At 43.5% G+C, this 15,164-nt stretch overlaps 2 protein-coding genes across 9 annotated transcripts in view; one reads left to right on the forward strand and one right to left on the reverse strand.

Moving 5' to 3' along the window:
* LOC110529702 (clathrin coat assembly protein AP180) overlaps nucleotides 1–11,621 on the forward strand; it is a 39,151-nt gene extending 27,530 nt beyond the window's left edge. For 3 of the 8 annotated variants that reach the window (XM_036985178.1, XM_036985185.1, XM_036985179.1), the window contains 8 exons: nucleotides 1,507–1,572; nucleotides 5,517–5,636; nucleotides 8,243–8,267; nucleotides 8,453–8,525; nucleotides 9,389–9,442; nucleotides 9,571–9,651; nucleotides 9,735–9,848; nucleotides 9,965–11,621. In XM_036985178.1, the coding sequence (XP_036841073.1) occupies nucleotides 1,507–1,572; nucleotides 5,517–5,636; nucleotides 8,243–8,267; nucleotides 8,453–8,525; nucleotides 9,389–9,442; nucleotides 9,571–9,651; nucleotides 9,735–9,824 (509 nt within the window). In that variant the 3' untranslated portion in view covers nucleotides 9,825–9,848; nucleotides 9,965–11,621. Of the gene's footprint in view, nucleotides 1–91; nucleotides 266–1,506; nucleotides 1,573–5,516; nucleotides 5,637–8,242; nucleotides 8,268–8,452; nucleotides 8,526–9,388; nucleotides 9,443–9,570; nucleotides 9,652–9,734; nucleotides 9,849–9,964 lie in introns of all 8 variants that reach the window. The other 5 variants (XM_036985183.1, XM_036985184.1, XM_036985180.1 and 2 more) reach the window with 5 other exon arrangements.
* Nucleotides 11,622–11,719: 98 nt separating this feature from the next.
* On the reverse strand, nucleotides 11,720–14,913 carry LOC110529703 (inactive serine protease 35). Its single transcript, XM_021612155.2, has 2 exons — nucleotides 14,524–14,913; nucleotides 11,720–13,854 (listed from the first exon to the last, which is right to left on the reverse strand). The coding sequence occupies exon 2, from the start codon at nucleotides 13,833–13,835 to the stop codon at nucleotides 12,264–12,266; it is 1,572 nt and encodes a 523-aa protein (XP_021467830.2). The 5' UTR covers nucleotides 13,836–13,854; nucleotides 14,524–14,913; the 3' UTR covers nucleotides 11,720–12,263.
* Between the last annotated feature and the right edge of the window lie 251 nt (nucleotides 14,914–15,164).

The raw sequence follows: 15,164 nt of genomic DNA on the forward strand, positions 1-15,164 counted from the left end.
TACCTCTAGGTTTATTTCACACTGTGTTATGGTGGTTGTGTAATATCTCCATCCCCCTTGTCATCCCCTCCCTGGTTCTTTCCTCCCAAAGACCCCTTTGCCCCCACTGGTAGCAGCTCAAATGCAGTAGGCCCAGGGCTGGACCTGTTTGCCATGATGCCAATGGAGAACAACTGCTTTAACTCAGTGGCGCCCCCTCCTGCCCCCTCATCCACCATCGCAGCACCCATCCCCCCCACCACCCCATCGATAGACCTCTTCAGTGGTAAATGTTTACACGTGTGTGTGTGGTACTTTCTATTTAACCTTTTCTTCTCTTTTGTCCTTGTCCTCTACTCTGCATCTGTGTCCTATCCTCTCCTGCATTTTACCCGTCAACTGCATTGTCCCTTTCTCTTTGTGAGGCTAACTTGCACACATCACGCTTCCTCTGCTTCCTTTCAGCTTGGATGCATTCTCCCCAGCTGCCTCTCTGCTCCTGCATTGGCTTTCAATCACAGTTGTTCATCTAATGAGTCATTGTTTGTAGTCTGCTGTTCTCATTTAAATTGTGTGTGTGTGTGTGTTGTGTACTTGTCCTGTAGCTATGTTTGATTCAATGCCAGATCCAAGCTTCACCAAAGCAGACCCTGCCCCCAGTGTTGACATGTTTGGAGCAGGTACCCAAACTCACGCCATCTGCCTTCTTTCTCAGCATGTGTTTGGAGTGCTGTTTTTTATATGTACATTTGTGAATTATTGTAATTCAAGGATACTTATTGTATTTTGTTGTTTGTGTGAGTTTGTTTAGTTGGTATGGGTTTGTTTGGTTGTGTGAGTGTGACATTTGCACATAATTCTAACCCTCCTCTACCCCTCCCCTTACAACAGATGCATTCTCCTCCCCTGCCCCCTTCCTCTCCTCAGACCCCCCAACTGACAAGGGGGCGATCATGGACATGTTTGGGGGTGGGTAAATGTACACCCCCCCCCCCCCCCCCCCCCCCCCCCGCCACCTCTAACTGTCCCCCTTGCTATTGATCGACGATCTTCAAATGAGTGGCCTTTTGTAAAAATGTTTCGAAGCAGGAAAGCCCTAACTTTAACTGATTATTTTATTGATTCTTTTCATCATGTCATTCACCTTCATCAGCATTTCTCATTCCGTTTCTCTGTATGTTTTTGGTGACCAATAAAGTTGCTACTGAAGTTAAGTTGTTGACTTTGGATCTGACTTTTCAACGTCCTCTACATAATTTTGAGATTGTATTGCTTAGTAGATGTAGACTTGTCACAGCATATTGGGATCAAAGGAGTTTCTATTGGTGTGTTTGAGACTATTGGCTGTGTACGTGTGTTTACCTGTGTATGTCTACTGTCCTATCTGACAATGATAACGCTGTTCTATCTGTTTGGCGTTCCTAGTGTGGAGCCGATGGCTGACTTCTTAATTCTTCTCTGTCCTCATGCTGCACTGTTAATGGCTTGGCCCACCTTGGCCTGGTATGGTTTGGTTTGACCCATTAGACTCCACCGGTGGAGAAACCCAGCCTGCTGCACCTGCAGCTGCCTCTGGTGCTGAGCTGATGGCAGGTAATGTACCTACTGATGCACGACACACCCACGAGGCATGACACAAACAACAGGCATGACCCATTCCCATTGTATTAAAGACATTTAGTATAACAGTAAATACACCACATATAGGGTTACAAAGGTAGGGTGTATTACTGAAAACTTTTTTAAATTTACCAGTAAACGACTTGATCTTTGGTTATTTGGATTTCTATCAGATGACATCAAGTGGCCTTTTTGGGTACTTTGGATATATAATATAATCTTAATTAAATGTATATTAGATATAGATTAGGTTATTTGATTATTAATAATTGTGAATAATAATTGTAATAAATATAGTAATTATATATAATTCTTTATATATATATATATATATATATATACACACACACACACACACACACACACACACGGAATCATGTAGTAACCAAAAATAGTGTAAAACAAAACTAAATGTATTTTAGATTCTTTAAGTAGCCACCCTTTGCCTTGATGACAGCTTTGCACACTCTTTGCATTCTCTCAACCAGCTTCATAAGGTAGTCACCTGGAATGCATTTCAATTGACAGGTGTGCCTTGTTAAAAGTTAATTTGTGGAATTTCTTTCCTTCTTAATGCATTTGAGCCAAGCGGTTATGTTGTAACTAGGTAGGGGTGGTATACAGAAGATAGCCCTATTTGGTAAAAGACCAAGTCCATATTATGGCATGAACAGCTGAAATAAGCAAAGAGAAATGACAGTCCTTCATTACTTTAAGACCTGAAGGTCAGTCAATACAGAAAATGTCAAGAACTTTGAAAGTTTCTTCAAGTGCAGCCGCAAAACCATCAAGCGCTATGATGAAACTGGCTCTCATGAGGACCGCCACAGGAAAGGAAGACCCAGAGTTACCTCTGCTGTGGAGAATAAGTTCATTAGCGTTACCAGCCTCATAAATTGCAGCCCAAATAAATGTTTCAGAGTTCAAGTAACACAGATATCAACATTAACTGCTCAGAGGAGACTGTGAATCAGGCCTTCATGGTTGAGTTGCTGCAAAGAAACCACTACTAAAGGACACCAATAAGAAGAAAATACTTGCTTGGGTCACGAGCAACAGACATTAGACCGGTGGAAATCTGTCATTTGATCTGGTGAGGCCAAATTTGAGATTTTTGGTTCTAACCGCCGTGTCTTTGTGAGGCGCAGAGTAGGTGAAAGGATGATCTCCTCATGTGTGGTTAAAACCGTGAAGCACAGAGGAGGTGGTGTGGGGGTGCTTTGCTGGTGACACTGTCAGTGATTTATTTAAAATTCAAGGCACACTTAACTAGGATGGCTACCACAGTATTCTGCAGCGATACGCCATCCCATGTGGTTTGCGCATAGTGGGACTATCATTTGTTTTTCAACAGAACAATAACCCAAAACACACCTCCAGGCTGTGTTGTTTGTACAGATGAACGTGGTACCTTCAGGCATTTGGAAATTGCTCCCAAGGATGAACCAGGCTTGTGGAGGTCTACAATTTATTTTCTGAGGTCTTGGCTGATTTCTTTTGATTTTCCCATGATGTCAAGCAAAAGAAGCACTGAGTTTAAAGGTAGGCCTTGAAATACATCCACAGGTACACCTCCAATTGACTTAAAGGATGTCAATTAGCCTATCAGAAGCTTCTAAAGCCATGACATCATTCCTGGAATTTTCCAAGCTGTTTAAAGTCACAGTCAACTTAGTGTATGTAAACTTCTCACCCACTGGAATTGTGATACAGTGAATTATAAGTGAAATAATCTCTCTGTAAACAATTGTTGGAAAAATGACTTGTGTCATGCACAAAGTAGATGTCCTAACCGACTTGCCAAACCTATAGTTTGTAAACAAGAAATAAGTTTTAATGACTCCAACCTAAGTGTATGTAAACTTCCGACTTCAACTGTACATATGAGATAAGTAATGCAAGATACGTAAACATTCTTAAAGTGCCATTATTAAAGTGACTTGTGTTCCATTTATTAAAGTGGCCAATGATATCAAGTCTGTAGGTAAGCATCCGCCTCTCTGTGCTAGTGATGGCTGTTAAACAATCTGATGGCCTTGAGATTGAAAAACAGCTTCTATCTCTCTGTCCCAGCTTTGATGCACCTGTACTGACCTCGCCTTCTGGATGGAAGCAGGGTGAACAGGCAGTGGCTTCGGTGGTTAATGACCTTAATTATATTTTTTGCCCTCCTGTGACATCGGGTGTTGTAGGTGTCCTGGAGGGCAGGTAAGGGCTGTTTGACCAAGATGGGAGAGTGATGGAGTGCTGCATCAGATGACCTGGCCTCCACAATCACCCAACCTCAACCCAATTGAGTTGGACCACAAAGTGAAGCAGCCAAGAAGTGCTCAGCATATGTGGGAAGTCCTTCAAGACCGTTGAAAATATATTCCTCATGAAGCTGGTTGAGAGAATTCCAAGAGTGTGCAAAGCTGTCATCAAGAGTGTGCAAAGCTGTCATCAAGAGTGTGCAAAGCTGTCATCAAGAGTGTGCAAAGCTGTCATCAAGGCAAAGTGTGGCTACTGTGAAGAATTTCAAGTATAAAATATATTTTGATTTGTTTTAACACTTTTTTTGGTTACTACCTGATTCCATGTGTTATTTCATAGTTTTGATGTCTTCACTATTATTCTACAATGTATAAAATAGTAAAAATAAAGAAACTCTTGAATGAGTAGGTGTGTCCAAACTTTTGACTGGTACTGTATATGAACATGTCTGTCTGAATGAATACATCCTGAGTGTATGTATCTTGTGAACATACCTTGGTTTTATGGCCAATGCACATGCAGTTGTGTATGGTCATTTTCATTCTAGATTCTTTCCATAGTTGTCTCTCTCTGTTGATGCGTGCATTGGTTGACTTTTTCACATTTTATCGTGGCAACGTTCCCTGTGCTTACCAGGTTTATGATCAAGGCTGTCACTGCCCTGCATGTTATGTAAATGACGACCTGCAAGTACTACTGCTTAAGCCTTAACTCTCTCTCTCTCTCTCCTCCATCTCTCTTTCTCTCGCAACATTTATCATCTCTTAACTCACTCCATTATTTTTCCCTCCACTACTGTCCTTCTGTCCCTTTCTTCTTACCCTTACATCCTCTCCCTCTTTCCCTCCCTCCCTCTGTTCTCTCTCTTTCCCTCTGCACTTTATCTCACTCACTTACGCGCTCTCTCTCACACTCTTTGTCCTCTCTCACGTTCCATTTCTCTCTTTCTCTCTCGTCCCTCTATTGCTCCTCTCTCTCTCCATCTGGCTCTGGGGCTGGCTCATTGCTTGCTTCCTGCTCTCTGATTGGGTGAGTGTTCTGGCTCATTGATGCGCTGTTTCCCACAGTGCATTGCTGCATTGCAGTAAGAGAGCGACTGCTGCTGTTATTTTCCCTCTGCTCTGACAGATGCCTGATAAATAGGGTGTGTGAGATGCTCACATCACAATGCCCATTTAGCTTGGCACTGTTTCCTCCCTCTAGAGTGGTGGCTGCATCCTTACTGTCACCAAGATACAAAGGATGATGCCCCATCTCAAACAAGCTAGCTAATAGGATAGTAATACTATTTAGTAGAGTTGAGTAGACAGCATATTTTTGCTGTTGATTTATATTACATGGAGAGTATCACTTAAACTGTGTGTGTGTGTGTGTGTGTGTGTGTGTGTGTGTGTGTGTGTGTGTGTGTTGAGGCACAGTATAAGCCCTCAGTCATACTGAGTATCAGTATGAGAACTTGCCTCTTGTTAACATTCCAATGTTGTGCTCCTCTCTGATCACTGTTGTCATGGAGACCATCTCGATGGGTTGTCATGGTAATCCCACTCGTAAGGAGGACCCCTCTGTTATGATCAGAGAGGATTATTGTGGCTGTTTCTCACCTCTCTCTCTCTCTCTCTCTCTCTCTCTCTCTCTCTCCCCCCCCCCCCATGTGTCTCCTGTAGCGTTTGATGGTCTAGGGGATGTGATGATGCCTGCCATGACGCCCCAGACTGGGGCCGCCTCATCTCCAGTTAAACATATGGGAGGGGACCTAGACGCCACCATGGCTAACATGGCTAGCAGTAAGTCTCTGAACAAAGTCTCTGAGCAGACACAGAACAGGGATTCTCAATTTGGCCTGAATAATTTCAGCATCATGGTGCTGTCCATCTATGCATAGACATGTACCTATAACCAATCTCACCTTATTGTAACATTACTTACACTCAGTGGACCGTTTATTAGGTACACCCATCTAGTACTGGGTCAGACCCTCCCCCCCCCCCCCCCCCCCCCCCTTGCCTCTAGAACAGCCTGAATTATTTGGGGCACCGTTGACACCAGGCAGGATGGGGCCATGGACTCGTGCTGCTTATGCCAAATCCTGACTCTGCCATCAGCATGGCACAACACGAACCGGGATTCCTCGAACCAGGCAGTGGTCCACTCCTCAATTGTCCAGTGTTGGTGATCGTGTGCTCACTGGAGCCGCTTTGTTTTTATCTGATCGGAGTGGAACCCTGTGGCCGTCTACAGCAATAGTCCATCCGTGACAAGGACCGACGGGTTGTGCGTTCTAAGATGCCGTTCTGCACACCTCAGTTGTACTGCACTATTATTTGCCTGTTTGTAACAGGCACACCTGTTAGCTTGCACCGACGATCATAGCAAGCTCAAAGACGCTTAGGTCACTTGTTTTGCCCAATCTAACGTTCAATCGAACAGGAACCGAATGCTTCGATACCTGTCTGCCTACTTTATATGGCAAGCCATGGGCACGTGACTCACTGTCTGTAGGAGCAAACCTTTTACATGAACGGCTACTGAGTGTACATGGTAGTTACATAGCCAGATACAGTAGAGGTACAATAATGTTACATAGCCAGATACAGTAGAGGTACAATAATGTTACATAGCCAGATACAGTAGAGGTACAATAATGTTACATAGCCAGATACAGTAGAGGTACAATAATGTTACATAGCCAGATACAGTAGAGGTACAATAATGTTACATAGCCAGATACAGTAGAGGTACAATAATGTTACATAGCCAGATACAGTAGAGGTACAATAATGTTACATAGCCAGATACAGTAGAGGTACAATAATGTTACATAGCCAGATACAGTAGAGGTACAATAATGTTACATAGCCAGATACAGTAGAGGTACAATAATGTTACATAGCCAGATACAGTAGAGGTACAATAATGTTACATAGCCAGATACAGTAGAGGTACAATAATGTTACATAGCCAGATACAGTAGAGGTACAATAATGTTACATAGCCAGATACAGTAGAGGTACAATAATGTTACATAGCCAGATACAGTAGAGGTACAATAATGTTACATAGCCAGATACAGTAGAGGTACAATAATGTTACATAGCCAGATACAGTAGAGGTACAATAATGTTACATAGCCAGATACAGTAGAGGTACAATAATGTTACATAGCCAGATACAGTAGAGGTACAATAATGTTACATAGCCAGATACAGTAGAGGTACAATAATGTTACATAGCCAGATACAGTAGAGGTACAATAATGTTACATAGCCAGATACAGTAGAGGTACAATAATGTTACATAGCCAGATACAGTAGAGGTACAATAATGTTACATAGCCAGATACAGTAGAGGTACAATAATGTTACATAGCCAGATACAGTAGAGGTACAATAATGTTACATAGCCAGATACAGTAGAGGTACAATAATGTTACATAGCCAGATACAGTAGAGGTACAATAATGTTACATAGCCAGATACAGTAGAGGTACAATAATGTTACATAGCCAGATACAGTAGAGGTACAATAATGTTACATAGCCAGATACAGTAGAGGTACAATAATGTTACATAGCCAGATACAGTAGAGGTACAATAATGTTACATAGCCAGATACAGTAGAGGTACAATAATGTTACATAGCCAGATACAGTAGAGGTACAATAATGTTACATAGCCAGATACAGTAGAGGTACAATAATGTTACATAGCCAGATACAGTAGAGGTACAATAATGTTACATAGCCAGATACAGTGTAATTACAATAATGTTACATAGCCAGATACAGTGTAATTACAGTAGAGGTACAATAATGTTACATAGCCAGATACAGTGTAATTACAGTAGAGGTACAATAATGTTACATAGCCAGATACAGTGTAATTACAGTAGAGGTACAATAATGTTACATAGCCAGATACAGTGTAATTACAGTAGAGGTACAATAATGTTACATAGCCAGATACAGTGTAATTACAGTAGAGGTACAATAATGTCACATAGCCAGATACAGTGTAATTACAGTAGAGGTACAATAATGTCACATAGCCAGATACAGTGTAATTACAGTAGAGGTACAATAATGTCACATAGCCAGATACAGTGTAATTACAGTAGAGGTACAATAATGCCACATAGCCAGATACAGTGTAATTACAGTAGAGGTACAATAATGTCACATAGCCAGATACAGTGTAATTACAGTAGAGGTACAATAATGTCACATAGCCAGATACAGTGTAATTACAGTAGAGGTACAATAATGTTACATAGCCAGATACAGTGTAATTACAGTAGAGGTACAATAATGTTACATAGCACTCGCAACTGTTATAAGATATTAAATGTACATTATTCTGTCTGACTGGGAAATGTCTTATTTTCTCTCTTTCAGATCTGGGAATGGGGAGCCAAAAAACGTACGTTTTTCCTGTTTTGAGGATGTGTCACTTTGTGTTTCGACATGTAACTTAATGTCATGGATTACATTCACATAGCATTTTCCAAGCGCTCAATGAGCTTTACATTTTAAGAGGTTGGGGGCCTCTGTCTTTTCTTCCTCTCTTTCTATTTGCTTACTGACTGATTGACATCTCTTCCGCAGGGGGGAGAACACGATGGGAAGTGGAGGCTGGTCAACTCCTCAGGTAGCTCCTCCAAGTTGGGGCGCTCCCATGGTAAATCTGGTCTTTGTCATATAGCATGGAGTGCAGCCACATGGCAGTGACAGGCATGGCATGGAGCCAATCACACGCACCTCTCCTCTCTGACTCTCCAGGGTGGTCCAATCACATTTGGAATATGGACATTTGGAATTTGGTGTTTGGTTTAAAGGGGTGAACATTTTGTGGGAAAACTAAGGGGTTGGACTGGGAATACTGGAGAGCTCTGAGCGGGCTGAGGTTTGTCCCAAACCAAGGAGCTGCTTGTGAAACCACTTCCCTCCTTTTCTTCCCTTAAAGTTCTGACCTCAAACAAGCCACCTGACCCCAAAATGCCCCGTTCATCTGCATATTTCCTTATTTCAATCCCCATTTTTTGAGCAACAGCTCCTCTTCCCAGTGTCCAAACGAAACACAATACAAATTTAGATCGCTTTATCTTCATAATTTAATTGCTGCACTAACCATTAGCCAAGAAAGCTTTTGCTATAGGGTCTGTAGTTACTGTATTAACCTATGGCTTCAGCTGTTCATTTTAGCCAAAGCCTCACCACTGACATGAACATCAGATAACCAGTCGCTGATTAAACTGGCTTGCCTGATCCATGTATTCTTATGATTGACCCTGTGGTCTTCAAATGCTTCTGAGCAAATCACCTGAACCTGATTTAAGAGGTTAGAGTGTTTTTATGTGCTTTGCTGTTCTCTCTCTGCGTGCGTCTTAAAATGTTTTTTTTTTATGTCTTTGTCTATGTTTACTATGTGTGCGTGTCAGTGATATGTCTGTGTGTTTGTTGTTGCAGTGTTGTCTTTACTGTGCCTGTGTTGTAAGTAGTGTGGTAATTTCCCACCTCCTCTCCCCCACTCCACACCCCTAGAACGTTCCAATGGGATCCCCTTCTTTTATGGGGTCTTACCAAGGATTCAGCATGGTAAGACCACCCCACCCTCAACCTAGGACCATTAGGAGCACCTAAGATGGCCAATGACCCCTTTAGGTGGCCCATGTACGCATCACTAAAATTTCTGCCATAGTGTCTGACTGTTTCCTCTCTCTCAGGGCGGGGCGGCCGGCGCTGGAGCTCCCATGATGCCCATGGTTAGGCCAGGCTTTGGAGCCCCTGCAGCCCCAGGAGCACCGGTAAGACACACACAGAGTACACACAGACACACACACACACACAAAGACACACCTATTTCATGAAACACTGTTCCCTGTGACAGATGGGATCTCCAGGGATGGCCGGGAGCCCGAGGAGGCCTCCGCCCCCCAAGAATGCCCTGGATGACCTCAACATCAAGGACTTCATGTAAACCCCTCTAACCCATCCCTCTGAGGTAGGGTTCTCTCACAGTGGCACCAAACGACATGCACACAATGCATTGAAAAGAGCCAGTTACATAATAATATTGTGGTAATCATCCATCCCTCTGCCTCTGTCTCTTCTCTCCAGAGGTTGTTGTTATGTCTGGAGCTGTGGATGTGGATGTGTGCACCCCCGTCTCCCTCCTGTCACGCCCCAGCCCCTTCAGCCAATCAACCATCAGCACTACGACCCCTGTCCTCTGACTTCCCCGTAACCTCTGTCTGCTGTTGTAACAAAAGCTGTGGATGTGAATCATAGACACAGAAAACTAAACTGTGTATGAGTGTGTGTGTACTTCAATGTTATCCTTTACCTAAACTAAGAAAAAAATGTACCATAAAAAATGATAGTGTATTTAGATTTGTTCTGGAACTCCCACGTGTCAGCTGACTTGGAATGGTGGATCTGTGTTGATTTTCTTGCGCGTTTCCCAGACGAGGATTGTGTTGTTAACCGTGGACTGTGTTCGGTGTGTGTAAACCTCACTGGCCAATCCCTGCCCTATCCTGTCCCTCGCTATCCAATCAAATTCTGTATATTGCTGTCTTTGTAACATCATTCAACACTTAGTTGTACTCCTCTCCATTAATTGAGCCACCCAGCCTCTTTGAGAACAGATGCAGTAATATTGAAATATGTACAACTGTCACCACAAATCTGGGTTTACGAGATGACAAATCATACGACAAAATGTTTTGTTTTTATTTTGTCTATTTTTTTGATTGTGTGTTACATGCAACATTTGTGGACTATGTTCAAATTGACATATGCATTTTAGAATATTTTTAAGTATAGATTATACATATATTTCTTTAATCTTTATTTTGAGAGAAAATGTATCATATATTTTAGTTATGTCTATGAATTCTAGGTTTTTAAAAAATTCAAGCAGTTTCGAAAAATATCTCTCATCTGTATTTGGAGGCAGCACTGAATGCAAACTCAGTCCCCAGTGTTTACTGTGGCTCTCCCTGCTGGTGTGGAGTGTTACTGCATTTGACCATGTCAAGTGAAGTTGATCTAGGCTGCATCCACATACTTTAAAAAATCCTCATTTACTTGTCTCCTTTACTTAACGGCCAATTATCTGAATTGAATTGATAGGTGAAAGGCAATTGGTGAAAACCAACCAGTGGTCATGAAATGAAGGAGACAAGGAAAGGAGGTTTGTAAATATTGTTGGGACACAGCCCATGTCAACCTAAGGCTTAGGGGGCAAACTCATTCCACGGAGGACCGAGTGTCTGCAGGCTTTCGCTCCTACTTTATACTTAATTGATGAATTTAAGGTCACTAATGAGTAAGGAACTCCCCACACGTGGTTGTCTAGGGCTTACTTGAAAGGACAAACCAAAAAAAACAGCAGACACTAGGCACTTCATGGAATAATTTTGACAACCCTGACCTAAGGTCATTGTGGAGCAGTGATCAGTAGAGTTGTATTGTCTCCCGTAGCAACACTCCAGAGGTGTTGGGAACTCGTTAGCTGTAAACCGCTCAGATATACACTGGATGTTCCATGTGTTGTTTTTCTTCCAAAGTGACTATCGTAATCTGTTGTGGGAAAAAAAGTATTGAGAAAGAAAAAGAGGAATAAAACGTATAAAATAAAAAATGTGGATAACAATATTTGCTATATGTTTGGTTGAAGGCAGTGTTTGGTTCTTGGATGGCATCACTCCTCTCCTCTCCCCCACTTGCATGTGAGTCCCTTGAGATGCAATAAAATACAAAATACACTGGTGGAAAGACTTCAGGCCTCATCACTTATGTCTCCACTGTTGTCATTCATGCTTGAACATGTTCAGTCCATCACAAGTTTTTGAGGTATTCAATGGTAGGTTTTAATATAAAGATGTTTTATTTTTGCTTTTTTTTTTTACATCACTGTTGATCAAATTTTTTTCCAAGCAAAATATATGTTCTGGAAATACTCAACAAAATACACATTTACACTCAAAATATAGACCCTGGAAAAAAACTATTCCGATAACAAAAAGAGCATTGGCTAGATAACTGAATCATGTAGACACTAAAAACAAAGATTTACCCAAGAAAAATCATCACCAACGGAACTCATCTTAGCACCCATATTATGTGCACGATGGGTATATCTTGGAAACAAAAAGCACGTGTGACAAAGAAACCTGTTTTTATCGCACCATAGAATTTTGAGACCTCAGTCTGGATAGGGATCTGTTTGATTGACCAAAGCAAGAAAATCATCCCATATTCCAAAGTTCTATTCCATCTGATCATTCTGTGCTGGGCATTGGTTAGTTTGTCCACCACCACCTCAGCGCTTTGAGGTCTCAGTGAAAGGAGATACATGAATGCATATCTTCTTTTTTTCTTACTCTGATCAGTCGGTCATATCCCTGGTGTCTCAAGCCTCCCTACACATGCTGGGATCCCCATGGATCCAGTGGCAGATCTGAGCGTATTTAGGCGGAGTGATCCTCACCGCCACATTATAGTCCCTCTGTTCACCCCCGTCCCCGTCCACCCGGCGGTGCCCTGAGAACACCCCGATAACCTTCCGCTGCCACTTCCCCTTATTGGACCCCACCACTTCCTGTCTGAGGCGGATGTATACACCAGCGCCTGACGCCCCCTGCTGGGCATCACAATGCTGATACAACAGGTCGTCTGACTCCTCCGTCACTGAACAGAAGCGATAGACCACCTTTTCCCCCCCTCCATCCTTTTGTCCTCCCTCTGGCTCGTTGTCGAACCCTGAGAAGTGGATGCGACCCAAGGGGAGGGGCTTTGTAGCGGCCACTACACCCAGTTTCATGTGCTTCTGTTTAATTGCCTGTTTGAGCTCCAGGAGGGCGTAATCGTAGTTGTGGGATATGGCGTTGGTTCTATCTCCTGTGTGTATCCAACCTTTGGGGATGTGGGTTTGTTTTACGCGTGTCCAGTGGAAGGAGGGCTGAGTTTTGGGTTCGGTGCTGCGTTGTACACGGCTGCTTCTGCTACCTTTCTTTCTCTGCCTACCCCCTCCTTGTCCCCTCTCCTTCTTCATGTTCCCTCCTTCACCTCCCTCTGCTCCAGTCTCATCAACCCTGTTCTGTTTCTCCCTTTCTCCCTTCCTCCTTCTCCCTCCTCTCCGTCTCTGCTCCTGTCTCGGTTCTTCTCTATCTATCACATTCCCTTTCTCCTCTTCTCCTACCACTTCCTCTCCTTGCCCCTCTCCTCCTCCTCTCCTCCCTCCTCTCCGTCTCTGCTCCTGTCTCGGTTCTTCTCCATCTATCCCATTCCCTTTCTCCTCTTCTCCTACCACTTCCTCTCCTTGCCCCTCTCCTCCTCCTCTCCTCCCCCCTCTCCTCCTCCCACCCCTCCTACCTCGTTTAGATTTGACCTGTAGGACCCCCACTTTCAGCCTGCGGACCCCCTGCAGGTAGTCCTTCCCATCGTGGACGCAGTGGGCTGCCGTCAGTATGTGTTTTTCAGACACTTGGACCCCGGAGCAGCCCGTGGATAGGCGGACCGCCGTGGAGAACGGGTAGCTGGTGGTGAAGTGGCTGTCCGATATGACAAAGCGTCCGTCCTCGCCATACACCTGACGTTTCCTGCGAGTGTGTGAGGGGGTGTGTAAGGGCGTGTGTGAGGTTGTGTCATTCAGGCCCTGCAGCGTGACGTTGCTGTGTGTGCGCGTGCCGTTCTCGTACACCGTCTCGTATCCCAGCATGCTCTCCAGTGTGGCCCAGTCGGGAGGGGGGAGGGCACTCTGACACTTTATCCCACACCCCCCCTCCTCATCCTCACCTGCCCCCTCAACCTTCCCACCAAACGTGGGGCTCCGCAGATGCACTGTGTGCCTGTCTAGAATTAACGGGACCCTCTGCATGGACCAGCCATACTCTTCATCAACACCATCACCGTGGCCCCCCCAGGCAAGAAGACACAGGGGCAGGGCACAGAGCAGCAGCAGACACAGGGGAATGGGAGTCATCGCACTGCTCCACCAGGGCCTAAAAGACAGAGAGAGGAAGGAAGATTGCGCAAAAAGAAACAGGTGACTGGTGTATAAAATAAGGCCAGCAGAGGGCGCTCAATCCCCTACAGTCATCACCATCTGCTTGAGTGTTATCGAAGTATTCTCTGCAAAAGCGTTGTCACCGGCAGATAGCGTTGGTGGTGAAGTCCATTTCGTTGGTGGCACAGGGTGGGAAATTGTTACATTTAATTGGCTCCAACAATAGCCTAAATTCCTCTGATGTTTTACAACTATTCTCTACACAAGGAATATATGATCATACCAAGCTTAAATTCAAATAAATAATTTGTTTGAATGCAGCACAAATTCAAATGCTTGATAAAAAATCTCCATCTGGGTTATGAAAGTGACCAGGAATATGATTTGTTTAATACGTCAACGAATTATGATTAGAGGAATTACTGGATATATCAGACTCACTTAGCCTATTAGTGTAATGGTGATGGTGATAAAACCCTGAGACTTTCTCACATTGGTCATAGTAGCCTAATCACACAAAGCAAAGTAAATGATGCAACTGTAAGAGTGGAAATTGGATTTGATAATCATTGATTAGTAATGCTTGATGCGTCTATACATTCCCGTCTGTCACGTGAATGTATTGAAATGGTAGTTGCTTCTAGAGTTAACAAAACAATCATACCTGCAAGCATTAGAAAATAAAAGTTGGAGAAGTCAGCAAAATTCCTCTTTAAAAAAAAGGTGTTTTATCCAGTCGGGTATCAGTCAGTGCGTGAAAGACCGCGTCCCATCATCGCCCGCGCATCAAACAACCGGAACGCAATGAAAAGCCGTGAGCGAGATCTTCACTGCACTGAGATTTGCCCATGACGAAGAAAACATTTGATGGAAAAAGGTGCCGCTCGTTCATGTTACAAGATGAGAGCGGGGGAGGTACTCCCTGGTGATGAGGAAAGCGATGAGAAGGAGGACTGAAGTTTAATTCAGTTATTGAGCCCGTGAACTGTGGAATTTGTGTTCAAAAGTAGGAAAATCATATAAAACGTGTTGTTTTCAGCTCCCATAAACGTATTTTCATTCCCCACCTCACACATCTAGTCGAGTTGCTTTGAATTAAGCTAAATATCCTGCCTTGTTGCCTTGTTGCTGACTGAATAACTTTGAGGATACATTATAATTAACCATATCAGGCATCAACCTGACCAGCAGCTTTGATTTGTTTTATGACAAAATAACTACACACACACACACACACACACACACGCACACGCACACACACAGAGAGAGAGAGAGAGAGAAACGATATCCACTTCTCATTTTAGT

This window comes from Oncorhynchus mykiss, chromosome 8, assembly GCF_013265735.2.
Source record: "Oncorhynchus mykiss isolate Arlee chromosome 8, USDA_OmykA_1.1, whole genome shotgun sequence".
NCBI lineage: Eukaryota > Metazoa > Chordata > Actinopteri > Salmoniformes > Salmonidae > Oncorhynchus > Oncorhynchus mykiss.

Bases quoted from the DNA above. Each gene is read 5' to 3' on its own strand.
- LOC110529703 (XM_021612155.2), bottom strand. From the start codon at position 13,835: ATGACTCCCATTCCCCTGTGTCTGCTGCTGCTCTGTGCCCTGCCCCTG.